Source organism: Plodia interpunctella, chromosome 2, assembly GCF_027563975.2.
Source record: "Plodia interpunctella isolate USDA-ARS_2022_Savannah chromosome 2, ilPloInte3.2, whole genome shotgun sequence".
Classification (NCBI taxonomy): domain Eukaryota; kingdom Metazoa; phylum Arthropoda; class Insecta; order Lepidoptera; family Pyralidae; genus Plodia; species Plodia interpunctella.
This window is the reverse complement of record NC_071295.1, coordinates 11,410,229-11,434,202: the sequence shown is the minus strand read 5'-3', so window position 1 is coordinate 11,434,202 and position 23,974 is coordinate 11,410,229. Positions and strand designations below refer to the sequence as shown.

Below are 23,974 nucleotides of genomic sequence, written 5' to 3'. Positions count from 1 at the left end.
ATACCTGCGAGTATATACCTCTTGTTATTTTGTGTTTTATTATGAATCGTTATTTATTGAGAACTATTGTTACATAGCTAATGTTTCAATCAGTCGTTCCCACGAATCATTCGGACTTGCCAGTGAATACGTCCAACTAAATAATAAAATATTCATCGATAGCAATCTACGTAGATTTTTTATACACTGTGTTTGTTAAGTCGTTAAATGTTTTTTATCAAAATGTTCGTGGGTTACGCACTAAAACGATAGAACTTAAAAATAATATTTTGTGCAGTGAGTACGATATCATTATCATAACGGAGACTTGGTTGCATGAGGGGATATTCGATGGCGAGTTTTGTGACGACAGATATGATGTTTTCCGTTTTGATCGCGATCCGACTATCACTGGTAAAGACAAAGGCGGTGGAGTATTTATTTTAACGCGGCGAACACTAGGCGCTACGCGCAAGGCATTTTCGTCCCCTGCCGCCACGGAACTCCTGTGGGTGACGGTACCGGCTTGCGCGTGTTCCGCGTTGGTAGATTTTCATATATGTGCCGCGTATATTCCTCCCGAAGTGCATCGATTACCTTCCGATATTAAGATATTTGCGGATAGTGTTAAGTTTAACATGGAGACTTATCCTAACGACAACTTTTTTTTGATTGGTGATTTTAATTTACCTTTCATTACATGGAACGACAGTAAACCGATATTCTTGCGAAAAGGTTCGATTGAAGTACAGGACGCCGGTATCGAGTTAATCGAGACGCTTCAATTTTTAGGTCTGACGCAGTATAATTATTTGAAAAACTTCGCGGGTAATACTCTTGATCTCGTTTTCTCTAACCTTCCACTGATAGTTTCACGTAGTTCAGTCCCCCTAGTAAAGGAGGATAAGGCACATCCACCATTCAGCATAGACATTTTAGACCTTAAATTGCGCCCTTTGAAGGAAGCTTCCGATCCGCGCCGTAATTTTAGGAAAGCTGATTACGAGTCCATTAATAATTTCCTCGTGGATATAGACTGGAGCGCCGTGCTTCAGAATAAATCGCTAGATGAGGCTGTTGCAGAATTCTATAGTATTTTAAATAATTGTATTGATATTTATATACCTTTAAAAAAATATTCTACACGTTCATATCCTGTTTGGTACACATCGGCTCTGATCAAAATTATTAAAGAAAAATCTAAAGCCCATCGTAGATGGAAAAAATATGGAAACAAGTTAGACTATGATGAATTTGCATTGCTACGCGATCGTGAGCATAGGGTGCAAAAACAATGTTTCGAAACATATACGGCTAGTTGTGAAAACACCCTCAAAACCAACCCTAAAATATTTTGGTCATACACTAAGGCAATTCGTGGCGGATCCGGTTATCCTAAAAGTTTAAGACTACAAGGTATTGAACACTCCACTGGTGAAAGCATTTGCAATGCTTTTAATGACTTTTTTAAAGGTGTTTTTGGTGAACCTTCTACCGTTGCTGGTCCAACTGTGGAGAGCATGGAGTGTAACAATATCATATCTAAAGTGCAAGTGACAACCGAAACTGTCTTGAATCTTTTGCAACATCTGGACGTTAATAAAGGGTCTGGAAGTGACGGAATCCCTCCTTTCTTCTGGCGGCACTGTGCTCAATCTCTGGCTTTGCCTATTGCGATAATTTTCAACCGTTCTCTAAACGAAGGTACCTTTCCCGCTTTGTGGAAATCGGCACACGTTGTGCCCGTTCACAAGAAGGGCTCCAGGGCGGAAATAGAAAATTACCGGGCTATATCTATCCTCAATCCGTTGGCTAAAATGCTTGAAAAGATTGTATACGACGCCATATACCAAACAATATCTCAGGCATTACCGGATTCTCAACACGGATTTTTAAAAAAAAGATCCACAACTACTAATCTTAGTTGTTTTACAAATTTTGTCTTGAAAAGTATGGATGGTGGTGGTCAGGTCGATGTTGTCTACACGGATATGGAGAAAGCCTTCGACCGTGTAGACCATCTGATTTTATTGGATAAATTGAATCGATTGGGAATCCACGGGAGCTTGCTTCGTTGGGTGCAGTCATATCTGGCAAACCGTTCGCAGGCTGTCGTCCTCGGTGGCTATCGTTCTAACTTTGTTTCTATTCCCACAGGAGTACCTCAAGGCTCACATTTGGGCCCGTTATTCTATAATGCGTATTTGTATGACATAGGCAGTTGCTTTCAATCTACCAAATACCTCATGTATGCTGACGACACAAAAATTTTTTGTAAAGTAACCTCAGAAATAGATTGTCAACAAATGCAAAATGATTTAAATTGTCTCCTTACATATTATAATAATAATAGATTATCTATAAATATAAAAAAATGCCAATGTATTACTCTATCCCGTAAACCTAACCCCATAATTTATAATTATAATTTTGACAGTATTGCCATAGAGAGAACGAAGCTAGTGCGAGACTTGGGAGTACATTTCGACGACAAGATGCAATTATCTGAGCACATCGAACACTGTAAAAATAAAGCCTATAAAAATCTTGGCTTCATTTTACGCATATGCAAACCTTTTTCGAAATTATCTTCTATAAAAATAATTTATTATTCATTTGTAAGAAGTACATTAGAATACGCTTGTCCTGTCTGGTCACCTAACTATATTACCTATATTGATAAATTGGAACGTATACAAAAAATCTTCATTAAGAATCTTAATTATCGGGCTCGCAGGCCATCAGAACCATATGAGAATAGTTGTCTAGCCCATAATCTGTTGACTTTAGCGCAGCGTCGCACAGTTGCAGACATGTGTCTATTATACGACATAGTTAACAGTAGGGTCGATTGCCCCGATCTGGTTGCCGAAATTCGCTATCGCATACCTTCTACTCGCACGCGTCGTCGCACAGCTCTGTTCGCTGTACCAGTCTATCACACCAATTATGCTAAAAACATGATTACAGCACGGTTAATGCATACGTACAATAAACAATTCAATGAAATAGATCTTTTCTCTAATTCCAAAGCTACATTTAAACGTAAAATTATAACTTTCTTCTTATCTTAAGTAATATGAGTTCATTGTCCTACAATATACCTAAATATAATTTAACATTTAACCTAGTTTCAACCACACAAGTCAGCGATTAACATTTTTTTTTTTTTTTTAATACTTACCTGTATTTTTTTTTTTTGTTTCATTACATTTTTTGTAATAATCCAATTGTCGACAGTTGTAATTACTGCATAGAAAGGGAAACCTGTTATTGGCCTTAGCATTGTATAATATTATTGTAAATTATTACTCTGTAACGCTGTTGGTTTTCTTAAAATAAAATAAAAAAAAAAAAAAAAAAAATTTACATTTAATGGAATAAAATTACAAAACTAAAGTGTATAAGCAACTGTTATTTGGCCACTTGTTCTCAAATGTTTTAGGGAGGAAAAGTGCGGGAACATATTTAGTATGTTTGATGTCATAAATCTCTTATGATACAGATAGACAAATAATGTTTGTCTTAAATCTTTTAGGAAAAACACTATGTTTAAAGTAGCAGCCTCGTCCCGGGCTGACTCGACCTTCCCCGGGAATCATATTGATGAAAACCTTATAAAAATCCGTCCGGTAGTTTTTGAGTTTATCGTACATAGAGACAGACAAACACAGGGGAAGGATATTCCTCTCATGGGGGCGGAACGACACGGTTTATCTACATTTAGTCTTAATCAAGTATATAAATAGAATAGCGTAATTACATCTACTTAAATGGCGATAAGTTGAACAGAAAGGTCAAGCGGTCCCTATAGGAATTCTTCTAAGCAATAGAAGAAGACTGTGAAGTAAAGGCACTGTAATAGAAAGACAAAATTGACGACCGCCATATGGCGAATAGAACAAACAGCAGCTATGAAGAAAAATCGCTAACACACACCCACACCAATCTTAGAGTATCTTGCGCTGTTATACTTTAACAATATTGTGGATAATTTTCTATTTAAACCACCTGTCTAACTAGCAAAAAAAACACTGTCAGCCTACTTTTCAGTGTATTTAAAGCACCTGAGTGCTCAGGTGCTTTAAATACACCGAAAGGTAAGGTACATATGAGGCTAAATAATTTGGCCACAGATAAAATTATTGTGGATTATGGACCTTTGCATAAACTTTAAGAAGTAATTGGAGGAATGCTTCCCCGTGGATCTGAATCCTTTACCTCCAGATTGATACATACACCACTGAACCAAAAGCGATGGGTAACTTGCAACTAAGCGAGTAAGTTATAAAGTGAATGCCGACGGAAACTGGCTAACAAGTTAACCACTCGATGGAGTTACGAAGATTCTCCACTTCATGCTTAACTTCGCATAGTGGAAAACTTTGTGACCGAAGACGACAGCGATTTCAAATTTTGCATAAATAGGTTCTCACACATTGGCTTTCATTATTTACCTTGACATTTAATAAAACTGCAACTGCTCATATGTAATGTAATATGTAAAGAAATATACTCAGATAAATTTACCGTCCTATTTGTTTAATAAGACAGGACGGAAAAATGTCTAATGAATGGGTTTGATAATTTTTCCATGCTATAGGTACAGTGTAGTAAAACAATTTTTAAGCATTTAGGCTTATTTCAGTGAGAAATTATACGTGCATTACACAAGCACTGAATCAATTGACGACCTCAGTGGCGCAGTGGTAAAGTTCTTGCCACTGAACCCGGGTTCAATCCCCGGTCGGGTCAAGATGGAAAATGATCTTTTTCTGATTGGCCCGGATCTTGGATGTTTATCTATATATGTATTTGTTATAAAATATAGTATCGTTGAGTTAGTATCCCATAACACAAGTCTCGAACTTACTTTGGGGCTAGCTCGATCTGTGTGATTTGTCCTAATATATTTATATTTATTTATTTAATTCTAACGTTGTTTTCACTAAGCTTGTTTACAGTTACACTACAGCTTTTACGTTGTATTTCCGGGGGCAATTCCCAATGTCCCACGGGTCAATTATCGCCGGCTACATTTCACCCCTTATTGATTGTAACGCCTAAATCCCATCCATCTTGTCTTCCGACCAGCGAGCTCGGCCTTTAGTTCGTATAAGGTCTCATTCTCACTGATCTGACTCTACTTTTGATGAGTTTTATTTGACAATTGTTTGTTTGTTTGTAATATGTTTAGTGTACAAAGAACACATGTTAAAAGTACATATATAAAAAGGTAAATAAGGTGTTAGACGATAACAGATAGTTTACGTCATTTAGGTTTTGTATTTACAACTAAGTATCTACCTTGATGAAATTCAAAGTAACTGTTCTAGCCATACCAAAATATCAAAAGCTTAGGTTAAAGCAGAGTACCTACATATTCTGTTTGGTCCACATATTTGACTAGCATGGAATGTATAATGGCATTTATTAGTTTTTATTTTGTGCAATGAAGTTTAAATAGAAGAACTTCACAAAGCTACAACTCGCAGACCATTTAGCCTTAAAGACAACTAGTAATTTTAGTCATATAATCACAGTCAAAGTAACCTGAATTTTAAAACGAATACTCGTATTTCTACACGAAATCTAAATTATATCTTTCTATTATATAATTGATGTTTTATAGAATCATTACCGCATTTATCACTCTCCTTTAAATTACAAAATATAAGCATTGTAGCTACAGATGATTCCCCACCGTAAGCTCTAATAATTAGAAGGATCAACATCGTCAGAGGTCTGGACAAAATGGCCGCGTTGTGTTTGAGATATCACTGCAGCTTCCAGTAATTAAGCCAAGGTCTGTGTCCGTAGCTAGTCTATGTAAAACACCTGCTCATTAAATATTTTATTTGCAATCGTATTCCTCATAGTAATTAGCGCCTTTGGTTAATTTTTAATTGATGAGAAAGTCATTGCTAGTAAGTACCTCTATATCATAATACAGATCCAGTCTGGTAATATATGATGCCATCAAAAACATGCCGTAAAAATCCCAAGTCTCGCAGCTCAGTTTTCCTACCGTAAAAAGTTGCGAGATCCATGTTACCAAGTCGATTAATTTATTTAGTCCCTACTTAAGGGACCTTCTGTCTTAAGTTATTACGCAAGTTATTAGATATTATATCAATATTAAAATCTTTTAGGTTTTAAATGTCTAAATTATTGCTTATACTTTTAATATCAATAAGTATATGTCATTGCAAATCATAATACAATAAAATCCACAATAAATTACCGATAAAGATATAGTATAAAACTCACAGACTTAGGTATAACCGTATTAGGTACTTAAGTATACGCTTAATGATTGTAAATTACGTGACTACTTATATCATAAATTACAATAAACATGTAACTAAAATTATATAAGTACCTACATAATCGTATGAAAAAATAATTAAAAAATGAAAATAAATAAATATAATATACACACAAATTAAAAAAACCCTCGACTTTCAATATTAATTTCGCTGCAACTTTACGGCTGAACCGATTTTGATCCGAAAAAACCGCATCCAAATCAGTTCACCCGTTGATGGGCTACGGTGCCACGTACACAGACAGACACACTTAGCGCTTAAACTTATAACACCCCTCTTTTTGCGTCGGGGATTTAAAATTAATATAAAGACTATAATATAACTTACCACTTTATCGAGGAGCCAGCTTCCAGGAAATATTAAAGGCACATATGTCACCATGTACACCATAGAAGTCCAGGACACTAAATTACTTGACACACCGTAATAATTAGTAACTATGTCTGATATAATAGCATACTGTGTCCACTGCATGGAATTAGACGCGGAGTATATCACGAACAATGCCAGTATAAAGTATCTATATTTTGTCACGTTGTATCGAGAAATTCTGTCTTCTGATTCTATTGTCACGCCATCCATGACACTTCCTGTAATAATATTGGAATCATCTTTCTGATAATATAGTTGAGTAGGTTCAGACGGATTGATTAGACCGTTTTGTTGTTTTCCAGCAGTCATTTTTACGATTGTCTCGTTTTTGAAAGATCTAAAATCACTTTTTTCTATTTAATTATTTCACTAATTAGTCATTAAATCTAAATAGTGCTAATGTTCATCGTATATATCACAATCACTTAAAATATCATGAACACTCGAGTTTTCACAGTCTATGCATGCAACAGCTCGCTTCAGACTCACTAGGACATTTAAATTATTGTACATAAACATTCAGTCGTCTGTTGAATAAAAATATTCAAAACACACTATTGATATATCACTACACGCGACGATTTATAATATAGTTGCTAAGACAGAACGTTATCACAGAGTTAGGCCTAACAATCTTATGTCTGTTTCTTGTATTTCGTCGTTAATCTACACAAGATTATTGTCTGATAATGTTGAGAGTCCAACAGACGGCCGCGGATTTATCTGTAACAATAAAAGTAATTATTTTAATAATTGTGACAGGTAGGATGTTGTTTTGGACATCGATATAATGTTATGGACAATCTGTTCTATATGTAGCTATTTGATTTAATTTACCAATGTTGTATCATTTCTATTTCTTCAAACTTGCACTTAGGTTTATGCATTAGCTTTATAACATGCAATAAATAAATGTTATCTAGTTGCTATAGTAGCTGTATAAAATTTACATTACAGGGCTGTAAATCAATAGGTTAGAGTTAAGAGTAGAATTCAGGTTATGGGAGAAAATGTTCTGCTAATTTTATATTATCTTCCTTACAAAGATTACACGTAAATAATTTTTCTATTAGGACAAGGGACTCGTAGTTATAGTTCTTAGCGTGTTCACCATTAGTTTGTTATATTAGTGCGGATCAGTCAAATCTATGATCTATTACAGGTAACTATATCTATAAATTACCATTATAAAATATAATACTTCCAAGAATATCGGCCACGTTATTTTTGTCAACTACTGTAGCGCTGCGTCTAGGGACTTTTTTGCGGCGCAGACTCTTGTTAAATATATACTTAATTGCTCAAAAATCTCACCGAATGTCGTCAACGTAAATATCACGTTTGTACCCACAAGCCAGATAAGGTAATCGGTCGTATAAGTTTGTAGTAATACCTACACTAATGACTGTGTAGCAGTTTAAAAATTTAATTTATCAATGTTTATTGAGTTCAGTTTTTTTGACACATAAAATTTCGGAGTCAGTAATATCCTTACAAAGTGTTTTATCTTTTTATAGCCAATTTCTTAGCAGCATGTTTCGACGACGATCGCAATAGACAAGGTATACAAAGAAACCAATAGCAGAAACTGTTAAAATTTCGCACATAATATGGAAATTATAAATTTTATGTTTTTATGTTTTCTGTTGTCTGCAGCTTCAACCACGGTTGCTTTAACATTGGACGAATTTGCAATCGAATATTTTCAAATTTCATCAAAATCGACTTAGCAGTTTTGTTGTGAGATACAATCTATGCTAGTTAGTGAACATATGGACTTCCCATTCAATTTTACATAAAATTTTCCTTTTTTTTTTTTGCTTAGAAAAAAAAAATTGAACATTAGGATTAGAATTACCTCATCATGGAGTGGAAATTGAACTAATGATTGTAAATGAGAAGATGGGTATTACGATATCCAAACAATTATTGACAACCAGACAAAAGAAACAACACTTGTACACTGACCTGCAAGAAGAACCACCTATAAACCAATAAACTGTGATGGCATAGAGTAGGTAAGTAAAGCAATGCTTGTTCAAGAGTGCGCATATCAGAGCGACAACGTGAGTGGATGATAAACATGAAGGCCTACCACATACCTACCAAACATGTAGCACGTTACTAACGTCCACAAGCTGTCTCTTTTTTCTATATCGTGTATGCATCATGTAAAGAAGAGAACGCGTGGATGCAATGAGGTTTTATGTTTCGTATGCATTGTAAGCCCCATGGTTTCGTCCGTCATGAATTTATTTCTAAGTCACACATTTTGATAAAATAGTTAATATATTTGTGATATAATTAAAGTTATTACTTAGCCAAGGTTCTGATTTATGTACACTATCGACACTAATTTAACAAAACTAAAATGTAAAAGAGAAAGTGTTTTTAAGTTAGTTTATTTGTTGATTTCCAAAATTATTTCACTACATTATTTCTGGAAAACAAGGTATTTCCAATATAGTGACGCTCCAGGAGATGGCTTGTATCTGTAGTTAAAAAAATCTTCTGCCCTAAGTAAATCAAATAAAACTCACTCTATGATAAAATCCCAACTCTGTGCCTTCGAGAAATCCGATGCGCCAATAAAATCACAACACAAAAGGCTATTACTATAACGGAACGAATCTCAGAAATCAATGGGCGACTGTATTAGTAAAACACAGTACAAAGACTGAACGGAGTCAAGAACCTCCTTGAATACATCACCAATTAGTGAATGATAAATGCAGAAAGGAAATTTTATGAACCATATTCAACTGATAAGCACCGATAACGGTGGTTTTTAAATCCCTATACTAATAAATTGAATCCCGCGCATAATAAAATTAAATACAAAACACAACACATATCTTATAATGACACTCATATGAGTGTTAAGTAGACGTGTAGATTATTGAAGACGCAAACGTACACAAACTCATTTGAGATTTTGAGATATTTGTATACTATACATGAGTCAGATTGGTACACAAACTCATTTGGTACAAGTACGATTCCTACCGTATCAAGTTCAGTACTACCGTACTGAACTAATTAAGTACCGTAAGTTCAGTATCAAGTTCAAGTCTACCGTATCAGTTGAAAACTACTGTTTTCATAGACCACCATTTGCTTCAGGTGTTGGAAAACTTCGACTTAAAAAAACTGTTGATTTCTAACGTGACTCTTAAGTCACGTCACAACCTTTACAAGCATATTAAAAAATATATATATAATGTAGACTTTAACATACTCTCAGTCCTAAAGAATCATTGCCAGTACCTAAAATGTAAAGGTATAATCTTTTCGCGCCATTACTTCCCTCTTCAAGATAGTTGTCACGTGTCCAAGCTCGGGAGCAATGAGCAATGTTATTATAAATTGAAACAATCGCTGTAAATTATCTTGTAGCGAGAACAGATTTATAAATAGCTTTGCTTGGGTCTTGTTTGGTCTGATAGGAATTTGTGAAACAGGAAAATCAGAAGGTTCACTGCCTTTAAGGGACTTCCCTATCTGAACGATTGCGGTAAAATTATTGCTTGTTATAATAGGTGCAATATGAGCATCCATAATCGTCGATAGAACATTGGGCAAATAACAAGACGCAATCTCTAAAAATTTTTCGTGCTTTGGAAAATGGAAAAGTAGCAGTCGTTGAAACCCACCAATCCCCATAGAGCCCGCGAAGGTTCATGGCCCATCCTTTATATTCATCCTTAAGAAAGGGCAGGGCTAGGACTTATTAATTAAGTTTTTTTCTCATTGCTCCGAACGCAACCGGAAATATGTAGAGGACATAATTATTTCCGGTTTCGTACGGGGCAGTGACGCCGCGAAAACCGAAATCAGCTTATATAATATTTAGCTACCATTGCTCTTCAGCCACAATTATCCTTTCGTGAGAATCGTATCTAACTATCGATCAATACATTCGACTCCTTATCCATTCCGAAAATAGATAAATGCATTAGACCTGTAGAAAGACAACCAATGAAATAAATTTAAACTGTCGTATGTAGTGATGAAGCCATGAAATAAATTTCTAAGAAACCAAATAAGAATAAACTATGTCGGGAAACGATCAGGAGGAGATCCCGAAACATTCAAACACGTACTATGCTGCTAACGTCCACATGTTGTCTTTTACTCATATTGTAAAAAAATGTGATAACGTATGGACCAAATGATGTGCTACGTATTTTATGTTGCATGGTAGCCTCCAAGAAACAGAGAGGCATCGATAAAAACATTTTTTGAATTGATAACTTAAGTATATATTGATAAAATTCGTATCTATTATCTTGGCAACACGTGGCATCGTACGATATTGATTATTGGCAATCAGCCAGTCAATAAAATGCCCATAATATGTCTGTCTAGAGTCTATTACATATGATTTTTATCTTGTACATCTGGCATGCCTCATTGGTTGTCATGTCCACTGATAAGAATGATTATTTCGAAAGTCTTCTCATAGAAGATTTGCTAGCATCCTGTGATTATCAAAAATTGTAGAAGGAACGAACTCCTTATTCGCTTGGGAGTACGAAAAGCTTGTGATGATGACAGTGACATTTATTTATTTATTATGTTTATATAAAAAAAAAACGTCGTGACAAAATAGCGTTGTCGCGTGAACAAATATTCTTATAATGCTCTATTCTAACGCTTATTTAACGTTGAAAAGCGTCCGTGCGAACAAGAGGTTGTCCAGCTGAGTGGTTGATATAATATCAGGCTGATGTCGGCTACAACTGTACCTATGTGGAAGGCTACACACTGAGTCATGTAGGAGATGAAGATGGAGAAGATCTAGAATAAGCATAAGTCTAAAACTAGTCGGCAAATTTTCGTTTTGATGACTATTAGAAACACCCAGTGAAAAAAATACTGTGATAATGACAATACTTTCCAAGATACGACAAATATAAAATCAAACATTTTAGGACTCGTCCAAACGCTCCACACTAAATGACACGAACAAGTGACGTCACAACGTGTTATAATGTTCGCGAAGAAATTTATGTTCGTGCGACAGCTACATTATATATTACGTTAATAGTGATGATTTCTTAATAAAAGTTGTTACAATTTTTTTTGTTTTTTATGATGGTTAAATTTATTTTTGTAATTTCATACTTTTTGAAAACTGACTTTCCAACCAACTTTAAATATTCGTATTTAGTTGCAGCTGCATTGTTACAGTCTATAAATTATCATAACGATCCTAAATATATCTATTTTATCTAGATTATACATATTTTTTACAAATCTGTGACCTTGGCAACTACCCTATTTTATTTATTGTATGTGCTAAGTACTTAGTAAAAATAATGCTTACTCTAAAGTTGTAACAAATATGTCAGTTGATAATATGCTAGTTGACGAGTTTTTATTTTGACGACTATTCCTTAGGCCCATATATTAAGTAGTACAAACACCAGTGAATATAATGCTGTAAATTATAATGACAATGCCTTCTAAAATCTTCGCAAAGTTTCTTTTTATGATTTTTTGAACAGAACTGATACTTTCCATATAAATACATCTGCATTGTTACAGTCTTATGAATTATCATAATAGTCTTAAATATATCTATTTTATCTAGATATATTTTTTACAATTATCTGACCTTGCCAAATACCCTATTGGGTGTGTATCATTATCGATTTAGGTACTATAAGCGCAATTAAAATATTTTTAGATTTCACTTGTAGATGAAAATTTTTATCTTAAACGGTCATCTAAAGGCTTTAGAAAAGTTAAATACCTACTTGAGTACCTACTTTGGGTTTCAGCAATACATGCACAGAACACCAAAACATAACCTCTTTAATTGTTTAAGTATACAAGCTGAAATAAAAAATATATAACTGAATATTTACCTCAACTTAATGCTTCTTAAAACCACGATTCACCATCTCACACTAAATCAAACACCACTTATATCCACACAAACTCAGACTGAATATCAATATAAAAACTTTTCAATCGGCACAAGTGGTGACCAATTAGGCAGTAAGTGGCCTCATGCCGACGACCAATAAGAACACAGCACAAAACTTCACTATTTACAATATTGAAAATCTACACTATGTACAAAAATATCAAAATTTGTGTGGAAAAATATTTTAGCAATCATCAACACTTTGAGGTTATATTTAAAAGGCCGTACTGGCAGTACGCATGCGCTGTTTTTTATTTACTTTTTTCCGTCATACAAAGCCAGGCTGTCACAACCATGAAGGTATATTATTTGATACCAGAAGCTGGACCAGCTTCGCTCGTGTAAAAGCAAAACCCATCAACACCTTTTTTTACGAACCACTTATCTATTAAAAATACCAGCATCAAAATCTGGAGCGTAGTTTTAAAGATTTTAGGGACAGGCAGCGGGAAACGACTTAATTTTATACTGTGTAAGTAGTTGTGTACACAGTTATAAAAACATTACATGTGATATATTTATTAGATTCACATCGCACATCCTTTACGTGGCTATCGCGTTTAATTGTTTAGTATTATATTTAGACACAATAAACAGAAGTATTTTGTAGGTACCTTTTGTAGGTACTTCTGACATAGCCACTTGCCATATTTCTTTTATCTATCAATTATCGTGGGACGGGTCGTGAGGTTCCCTCTATTATGGTTGAGCTACGCAATGGCTGACCCATGCGTCAACTCGTGAACGGGTGCTGCCAGCGGGAACGGGTCATCTCGTTTCTCATATATTTTTATGTAAGTTAATTGTATTTCACATCGATATATATATATATTATAATCAGTACTCTGAGCACAATCATAACCTGTTTTGATATACCTTTTGATTATGTACATTATGTACTTTTATATATTATTAGAAAGGAAAAAAAAAACATTGTAAGAAACAATAATGGTAAGCCGATCTGGCATGATAGGGACCAACACTGTTCAAATGAGTTTCTTTCGGCATTTCTTCTCAGCAGTGGTCGTTCCGAAATGCCAGTAGTTTGTAGCTTGTGAGAAATAACAATAAATATAAAAATTGACGAGAAAAAGTGCCTGTGAACGTCTAATTTCTGAATAAATGATTTGAATTTGAATTTGAATTCTATGGCACCTACTAACAATATTACTAGGCAATGGACTTAGTTTATTAAAACATTTTATATTTTATTCGTTTTATTTCCTATTAGCTTTTGCAAGTGGCTTCGCCCGCGTGAATTTGAAACAAACATGATTTTTGTACAAACTTTCAACGCTCAAACAAAATAGATATTGAGGGGATTTTTTTCCAAAAAATCCCCTCAATATCTATTTTAGTAGCCTTTATTTGAACGGGGGTCTTTAATCGCATCCACCAAATTTCATCAAAATCGGTCTAGCGATTTAGCCGTGAAAGCGGAACAGATAGTTATTTTCACCGACACTTGCTTTCCATGAAAAAACGATGAAAGACGTTTAACCTCCTGAGTTCCAAGCATATATTTTTTTAAATTCTTGTTTGATACTTTGAAAGTATGTTCATTGGGTGATATTATATATCGGAAAATTATAGAAAAAAATCATTTTTTGGTGAAAACGGATTTTCACTATGTTCTATATAAAGGACATCAGATAATTATCATAACGAGCTTTGTATAGGACATATAATGAAAATATTCTATAACAATTTTAATTTCAAATTAAGAAAAACATAACAAAGATATATCCATCATTTAGTAATAATTTAATATATTATCAAACTGAAAATCAACAAAAAATATATTTTTACCACTATTCATAAATTAGACCAAAGAACGTTCAATAAAAAAATGAGATCAACATTACAATCTTCACATTATCATAATATATTATGTATTTATATACATCAAATATTAGCCTAATAGGAACATAATTAGTAGAAATATTAGGAACATAACTAATAGAATTTGTTCGAGATCAATAAATTGAAAATCTTTAGCTCTTAACATACAATTTTTAAAAAATGTTAACAGAAATTAACATAGATTTACTTATATCTCAAAAGCTATCGTAAAAAAACTGCACAAATGTACGGTACAAAAATAATTAAAAAGTAAATATTTAATAATTTTCATGAAAATTGGAAAAACAATTTCGATTTGGGGTGAAACATAATTAAATACCGCATTTTTTTCAGTAAACAGTAGTTTTTTTACAGCAGCCACTGTTTCTGCAGCGCCATTGTTTTGGGCCATAATTTGGCAAACGAAAAGCACCTTTGGTACGCTTGTTCTTAGTAGGAACTGGTTGAATTAAATTTTAAAGAATTATTTAACCTATCGTGGTTATACCTATTTCAGAATTACTTTGCCTATTTCTTATTGCAATTTGTCATGTAGATAAGGTTTGCGGCCTGACGTGCGACCACGAGATTTTCCTCTGGCTTGTCCTCTTGGTCTTGCATGTGCGGAAGATAATAAGTCAAGTCATTTGAATAATCCGAAAACGCTGGTGAAGCTGTTGGAGCAGTAAATGTACTGGTATCATCATTTGAGCTACTGGAGTCACTATTTTGACGATCTTGCCTTTTTTCATTTAAATTTGGTGGCAGAAACTCAGGATCTCCAACTGAATCGTCTCCAAAATAGTCAAACTCGGATTCATTTAAAATGTTATCAATTTCTTGGTCCGATAAATCTTTAAAAAAGAAGAAAAGCTCTTACATCCTACATACAGGACATTGGAAGACAGAATCTGAAAATATAAGTATAGTTCCGATGTACTTCGCAGTGGACATAAAAAAATATATCAAGGTCACAAGCGCATTCCAAGTTATTAATAAAAAATAATCTAGTATTTTATTTCATTGAAACACAAATATGTCTTTTTTAGTAAAATATTGCATAAGTAATTCAGCCTTGCAATGGATGAAAGAGGATTTACTTACCCTGGCGCAGCCGCACATCAACAGGTCTATTTTCTAAAGCCATTTTAAAAAAAGTGACAGCTGGCATTTTGACGTTTCTATTTTTTTATAGATTTAAAAGATTGCCATATCTCGTTGAATAAAAAAGTATAGAGCTACTAGTGCGAAAAAAAGTGTAATATTTTTTTATTTTTAACGTTCTATGAAAAGAACACATGTACTCAGGAGGTTAAGTAGGTAAGGTGTATGTGTGTATGTGTACTTGTGCTAAAAGTCGTACTTATCGGGTGAGTTTCATTCAATTCATTCATACAATAAAATCTGACTCCATGCAGTCTTAATAATAAGCAAAGCAATAACACACACTTATAAAAAAACTGCTGTTTCTCAAGTCACCAACAGTTTGGATTGCAATAAAAAAAAGTTATATAGGTATCATATAAAAAATTGTTTATTATTTTATTTTCTAAAGAACACAGCGTACATGGTATGTTCTACGTGCACAATACTGCAAAAGCGCTAATGCCATAGGATACATCAGCGGCATTTCAGTTTTTGGCGCGACAAAATATGCCAAAATGGCCGCGCCCGCCGTTAAGAAACCCCATTGCCGCGAATTCCGAACAGAGTAAAATAATAAAGAAACAATATTAATACAAATCATTTGATTGACCATATCGACGTTGTCGTCGCCGATGAGAGCCACAGCAAACGGCATAGCTCCTGATGTTAAATGAAGAATGCTCAAGGTATCATATCCTCGATACATATCTGCCATAAAAAACGGGAGACCGAAGCACCTGGTCGCTTGGTAACTTAATTCGTGGGCTCTGCTTATATCGATGTTGAAATGCGCGCTTTGATGATGTAAGTATCCCAATGATCCGTATATGAAGAAGTTTGTTTGCATGCCCGGGTATATGAAACGTTTTCCTGAAATCCGACCCATACCATTTGCTGCCACGCAGCATAGGAAGACGTGCGCCAATGATGTTCTAAGGTTGTCTCTGTCCTTTTTCTCCTCTTCCGTCATTACTTAACAGTAATAATAAAAAGTAAACTGAAATAATTTCATCTCAAAATCAGCCAAAGAATCTTAACAATGACAACTAATAAATTAAGTCCCTGGATAGCGGATTGGAAATTTGAATATGAATTCACCTTTGGAGAACGACCATCGTGACTTTCTACTGTGTGACACTGACTTCTGCTGAGGTTTCAAGCTCTAAAATGCTTTTCTTGGTAAAACGGGCCATTGGCGCATTTTACAGATTGGCCAAGAAGAAAATATTATATAATCCACCAGCTATCACTATATGCAAGTATGTTATGGATTATAAGAATTCAATAAAATATAAAAACGGCTAATCAAATGACACAGTTGTTATCTGAATAAAGAGTCATTATTTATATAACCTTGTACCCAACCAAAACTGCCCAAATATTTTTATCTGTCCAAAATTCCATTTTAAGTAGGTAGGTAGGTATTCTGATACTGTCTAGCAAAAATCATTATTATAACTCAGTGGATATCAAAGCAATTAACAACAATGACAGTCAAATATCATTCTTGACATTTTATTGAGTTTTGTTGTAGACTTTTTGCTTTTTTTTATTACATTCAGAGCCAAATATAAATACTTATGTACTTTTAGGTACTAGAATAGGTACTTACCTACATTGTGGGAAATCTTATGAAAATCCAAGTAAGTACATATAGGTACCTTGAATGAATACAATTAATGATAATTTTAATGCGCAAGGAACTAGGTGTGAGTAGGTATATAGGTACTTATTACTACTTATATTGTTATTAATGAGCCATTCAAAGCTTTTTTATGTCGATATCCGTCACAGATAAACCAATCGACCGGTAGCGATCATACTTATTGAAGTTTTACTTCGAAAAATCATTCGTTTTGGATAGTTTGTAAATGCGAATATTTTTGTGACAATTGTGTTATTTAAACATCTATACATAATAAAGTGTATCTAAAGTACAGTATATCTAAAGGTTATGAATTCAGTTCCTTCAAGACTAAATATGCGTGAGTATTTTATTTCTGCTTTTTAACAATTATTTTTTATATATAAGTAACCATGAAATTTTTTGGTGTTTCTTACGTCGTTCCGTAAAACCATTTCTTTACCTGCAAAGTGTAATATCCAAATACGTTTTTAAACAAATATTCATTAATTTTGCTCCAGAGATATACAAAAAATGTATACTTCAGAAGGAAATAAGGACGTCTCATCGTTAGCGGTTCCGCGTTTTTACTTCTTTTTTGACAGGCGTTTTATAAATGAAGTCATTATCATTAGTCACTTTATTTACCAAAGAAAAAGGAATCTTTCGTGGATTTTCTTAAACCTCCTAAGCAACGTTTAACGCGATTTTTATTTTATAAATATTAGCTTATGGTTAAATAACCGTTCCTGTGATGCCATAGCTAAAACGGAATTTCGAGAAGGGTCAGAAGCCGCGCGCCCTATCTAAATCTATGGTCGGAAGGGATTTTCAGAGGCCCAAATTCCACTAAGGAATAATTTTGTAGGCTGTTTTTTATTTACTTTAGGCTTTTGATAAAATGTTTACAGATCCTCCTATGTTTCAAGCTAGTAAATCGTCAACATAATTTGCTAAAATATATACAGTTTGTATTGTCGACAGCTTAACCATAGCAACCGAATAGGGTAAACTGTGTGGACATTATGTGGACTAACACTTACGAATGTATTTATTGGAAATAATTATCAATAAGCCTGTTTATTTTTCAAATAAAAAACCATCGACTTGGTGGTTTAGGTACGCGTTGTCAAAGCTTTAGTAAGTAGGTACATAGTTTTATGAAGTTTTATTTTTATTTCATTTTATTTTATCAAGGCTTTCACCATACCGTATGGTGCGCTTTGCGAGGAGTCACAGCTAATCAATGTTGTGATAAATAAAATTTACATGACCCAATGTTAACCTGTTCTTTCCGATTTCGACACAGACCAATCACTTAAAAATGTAGATGCGGTGAAGATAAAAGTTAAAAAGGTTACTTACTTTAAGCTGATTATTGTATAAATCTCCGAAAACAATGTTACCCTTCATACACATCGCTTGGATTCACATTTCAATTTTAAATTAAAATTTTCCCTCTCCGAATACCTCCGAGATTTATAGGCAAAGCCATGGCAAAACTATTTGAATTTCGCTCAATGTAACGACGACTGTTGAAATAAAAAAAAAACTGACTGCATTCATACACTGAAAGACACGGAATTGTGGAAATAATTAGATTTAAAAGATCTGTAGATAGTAGTAGTAGTAGATAGCTAATAGAAAAGAAAAAATGTTTAGTACCAGGCTGAAGGTTAAATAATCTATGAAGACTTAAATCTCAAATCTTCAAATTTCAAAACCAATATTACCTACAATCATTCTGTGTTAAACCAGGTTATCAACTAGGAGTATATGTATCGATTTAGGTCGGAAATGTCGAGATCAGCCGGAAACCTAAATTCCGGCAATGTGCGGATTTGCTAACGGGAGAGATACAGGCGTACCTAATTAGTGGTTGCTTGATGGCCAGCAATTTTAGCTAAATCTAGTTAGATCAGATTTCGAATTAGGAATTTCCCTTCGTATTATGAACTGACTGCGACTTCGTTCGCGTGGCAGAATATTTTTTAGTAAGGAGTCAAAATTATTAGGGAAATTTAATTGTACAGACAAATGTAACGATATGTATACATACAGAAGATGCTAATCAGACTGAAAAAGTATATTTTCTATAGTTTAGCTGAACTATTATGACTCTTCTTCAGGTGTTCTAGATCTAAAATTTTTATATCTCTACAGAAAATGCTCATCAGACTAAACAATTTTTGTTAAGTCGTCATTTCTATATTTCCTATTGTTTAGCTATACCATCACGGATCTACATCGGGTGTTCCAAATCTTCTAGACTGTTTTATTATATGTATTGATATCAAACAGCAGAAAACAAGCACCACAATTAATGCTTTGCTTATTTAATATGTATCCCTTTTTTGCCCAAATGTGTATTCAACTTTTGTCCAATGGAATATATTTTGCTATCCGTATTTTGTTCCATTTGAATTTCGTTTTTTTTTTCATTAATTACTTTATTGAAGTCCAGTCTGCTTTGAAACTGGGACGACTGCGTTTGCTGAAATGGATTTGCATTTTCATGATTGTTTCTAGTTGTTGGTACTTATGTAGTACATATCAAGCTGCAATATGTGTCGACCCTTAGCTTAATTAAAATGTGTTCCCAAGGGAAATGCAAAACGAGATTCAAGGCGCATCAGTAAATGTGGTAGCTATACAAATAGCCGTTGCCGTCACACACATGTCAATGACGCATATGGGTATATTAATTAACGTATATTTATTATTTATAACAGCTGCTTCTCAAAACCTTCCATGTCACATGTGAACGTTTTCGCCAAGACATTTCAGATATATTCGTCTATTGGTGAAAATCAAATCAAATCAAATGCTTGATATTCAGCTAAATTGACGTATTTTATAGTTACTTACTATAAAATCTTTGATATCCATTTACAGCTGCAGTTTGAACTACGTTCCTAACAAAATTTATTTGCGCTCTAGCGATAATGGCATTATCGATTTTACGCTCAACGGTAAACTAATTTTGTGATGTTATTACGAGATGTTACATCGCTTTTAGTAAAGTGTGTGTGTTGGGAAATATTTTTAGAGGAAAATTGAATATAATACCTACGTCAGAGTTTTGTTAGGAACCTTTCTACCTTCACACATGGTGTGTAACTCTTTTATACCGTCATGATACTTTGCTACACGAATAACTGTAGGATATTACAATTTGTTGTTGGAGAAAACATTTTCTACAAGCGATGCCTATGAAAAAATATAGATAGAATATCTATGAAGTAGTGGGCAATTGGTTAAGACTGCCGCTGAACCGATAGATCTCAGATTCGATTCCTATTCAGGCCATATGAGATTGAATACGAACCTGATTCTGACCTAATTGTATTTATAGTAGTTTTCAATGGCGACTACTTACTTGTCGATGAAGAAAAACATAATCCTGAGGAAATCTGCGCTCTGGTTTGTAATAATGATTTCAAGTCTCTAAACATCATCTACGTTGCCATATCCTCATGGCTGAGGTCTGTGATCAGGAGAGCTGTGTGTGTGACTTGACTATGCCCATCCAGGAAATGTGTTCTTGTGCTTGCCTGAAAGGATTTTCTACGTACCTATAAAGGTACATTGATGATCTTATTATAATAGCTTCTCGACGTCATATTTAATAGAATAGGTTAAGCAATAGGCTTCTATTTCTTTTGTACTTAGGTACCTACTCTTCTAGTTTATGAAATTTACCTTTCATCAAAATCTGTTTAACGTTATTAGAGTTATTACCGCATATATATATATATAGACATGGATTATTAAAAATAAGTATGGATTCGAAATTCGAAAAATTGTTTCTGCCATCTTCGAATACTATACTGTACGATTCATCATCTGCAGCCCTCTGTGACCGACTGCTGGGGCATAGGCCTCCTTCAGTCTACGCCAATTATCTATATCCTGGGCCATCCCCAAACATCAATTCGAAGATAGCACCCCACGATTGTGATGGGCCATCCCCATCTAGTTGTTGTCAGCAATTTCCTTTACATCATCGACCCATCCATGGTTTCCAGTTCACTTTACTCTACCTTCCGTCATTCCTTCTAGCCAGGTGCCCCGCCCAATTCCTTTTTATTATCTTTTACTAAGTATATTTATACTGTCATCTGACTAACAAGCATGATCTAATATGTATTGGAGCATAAATGGACACACTCGTATGCACTTGTGCAGTGATCTGGGGGAAATAGATACCTCTGTAAAAAATGGCAAGTGTGAGAAACTCACCTACGCAAAATAGGTAAGTACATTGTTTAAAACAGCTGTTTTACAATATTTTCTTACTTATAAATCATTTAGAACTGAAGCGGTGGTGGTGTATTAAGACGGCGCCTGTGGATCGAAAGGTCTCAGGTTCGTATCCTACTCGTGCCATATGAGTTTGTATACCAATCTGACTCCACCACTTGCTTCCGGTGAATGAAAACATCATGAGGTAACCTGCACACTGGTGGACAATTTAGGTGTACGCGACTACCTGCGGCAAGTAGTCGTAAAAGTCATGTCAGATGACTTTAGGCGACTTGTATAAAATCTAACACCAGTGTTAGCAATAACACACTTGATATGATGATGGTTCAGACCTTTATATAGATGTAGAATTGAAATAGCTGTGGCGTATTGTGTATTTTAGTAGTTCCATGCTGGTCTGGCCAAAGCAAAACATAAAATATGCCTGCTGCTTCTGGCGCGTATTGTAAAAGGTGGTTATCAGAGTGTTTCGACCGCTGTGGCCGCTCTGTCATTAAAATCCATCAATTTTCTTGAAGAAGTAATTATTTCCAAAATCAATCTATGCTATTATTATAAAGAGGTAAGCGTTTGTGAGTTTGTATGTTTGAGGCGGGTAATCTCCGAAACTGCCGAACCGAATAGTCAGATTAACTAATAAACTAAATCTTGACTGTATTAAAATTTGAAAAATTGTAAATTACAGCGCGGCCGCGCTTTCGAAACACTGAAAACTACCAAAAATGGTAATCTTTCTCATAGAACAATGGTAGAGAATTAGATGATTAATATTATTATAACTTCATATTAAATACCTAATGCAAAAAGGAGCATTTCTCCTTTTGCATTAGGTATTTAATATGAAGTTTTATTTTTTTCGTGTAGGTAGGTACTAAAATATTAAATTATACCTAATATTGTATCTGGCTTATCATGTTATGCCGGTTACACACTATCTGCGTATAGTTCACCAAACTTTGTTGAATTCGGTACACATAGCCGATTTTTCATTGCGGTAAATAAAAGCACGCGTACAACACAACGTACATATGCATTCGCGTCGGTATCTGTCCGAGTTCGGCGATAATGTGGATCCGATATTGTATATAGAATGCAATCAGATCGATACCACATCTAGGTAACTGTGCCTGACACGGTTCACTCATTAGAGCGACGATTGGAATAGCCACATCTGCCCCAGACTGCACAATTTATGACTTTTATATATTTACAAGCAGTTGCCTGCGGCTTGTCTCGCGGCAAAATCATCATCATCATATCTAGTGCGCTATTGCTAACACTGGTGTCAGATTTTGTTCAAGTCGCCTAAAGGCATCTGACATGACTTTTACGACTACTTACTTCCATCTAGTGACAGGTAGTCGCATACACACTAGTGAACTAAACTGTCGACCGGTGTGCAGGTTTCCTCGCGATGTTTTCCTTCACCGGAAGCAAGTGGTGGTCGATGAAAACTACTAGCAAAAGATGTCTATAATTGTCGCTGTCTAAAACTATCTTCACACCAACGCAGTTTTGACGTGAAAGAAGGACAAACAAACAGACTACCTATTCAAAGTATTTTATTCACCATTCATTCATAGGTATTTCAATGTCGATTCATGTCCAGTGGTTATAAGTTCGCCTGTGTTTGAAAGGTTCCAGGTTCGGTAGTTTTCATCGGCTTTGCTTTCGGTGAAGGAAAACATCGTGAGGGTTTCCTCACGATGTTTTCCTTCACTGAAAGCACACTGCACACCGTTTGAGACTTTAACGTCACTTGCGCGTATGCGACTACTTGCCGCTAGATGTCGTTATTGATCGATCAGATGCCTTTAGGTGACTTTTATAAAACAAGACACCAGTATTAACGAAAATGGTTTACACCTGACAGGGTTGAGATATATAATTTAAAATAATACCTATTTGTCTTGACAAATCATACCCATAAATCATCTAATTCTCTGAAAATCCTATGCAAATTTACACGTGTAATTGTCCATTACATGTGTCTTTTATTTCTAATGAAAGACTTATCCTAATGGTCGATCATTACCATATCATTACTGTAACAAAACATGGTAACCTTCAGTCGGTGTGCGAGAAACACTTTTTATTTAACGTCATATCGTGTCATTACCGTTGTGTGGTTACACTACTATAGTCAGAGAGCTGTAAACAAAATGGAGTATGCAAGTGAACAGTTCAAAAGCCTTTTTTTTTTATTTATTTACTAGTTAAATAAAAAAATACATTTGCCCTACATAATATTTACAGAAAAAAAAACATTTTTCTAATAAGTGAATCAAAAAATTAATAGCGCAATAGATAACAGAAGTAAAAAATATTTATCAAGGTTTAACAATCGCCATTGTTTTTCGACAAACAGGTGTTTATTTATTTTTTCGTGAAGTTCTCAATATCAACGGCTATTCTATTCTAAGCTCCTACTCTATGATAACAGCCTCCACAGATTAAAGAGGTGATCATCTGCGCGCGCGC

The 23,974-nt window shown here is 34.5% G+C and overlaps 1 protein-coding gene across 1 annotated transcript in view; it reads right to left on the bottom strand.

Annotated features, from left to right (window-relative positions):
• HisT (Histamine transporter) overlaps window positions 1-9,361 on the bottom strand; it is a 52,024-nt gene extending 42,663 nt beyond the window's left edge. The window contains exons 1-2 of the mRNA XM_053756288.2: window positions 9,221-9,361; window positions 6,636-7,403 (exon numbers count right to left, since the gene is read on the bottom strand). Of these exons, the coding sequence (XP_053612263.1) occupies window positions 6,636-6,989 (354 nt within the window). The 5' untranslated portion in view covers window positions 6,990-7,403; window positions 9,221-9,361. The remainder of the gene's footprint in view (window positions 1-6,635; window positions 7,404-9,220) is intronic.
• Between the last annotated feature and the right edge of the window lie 14,613 nt (window positions 9,362-23,974).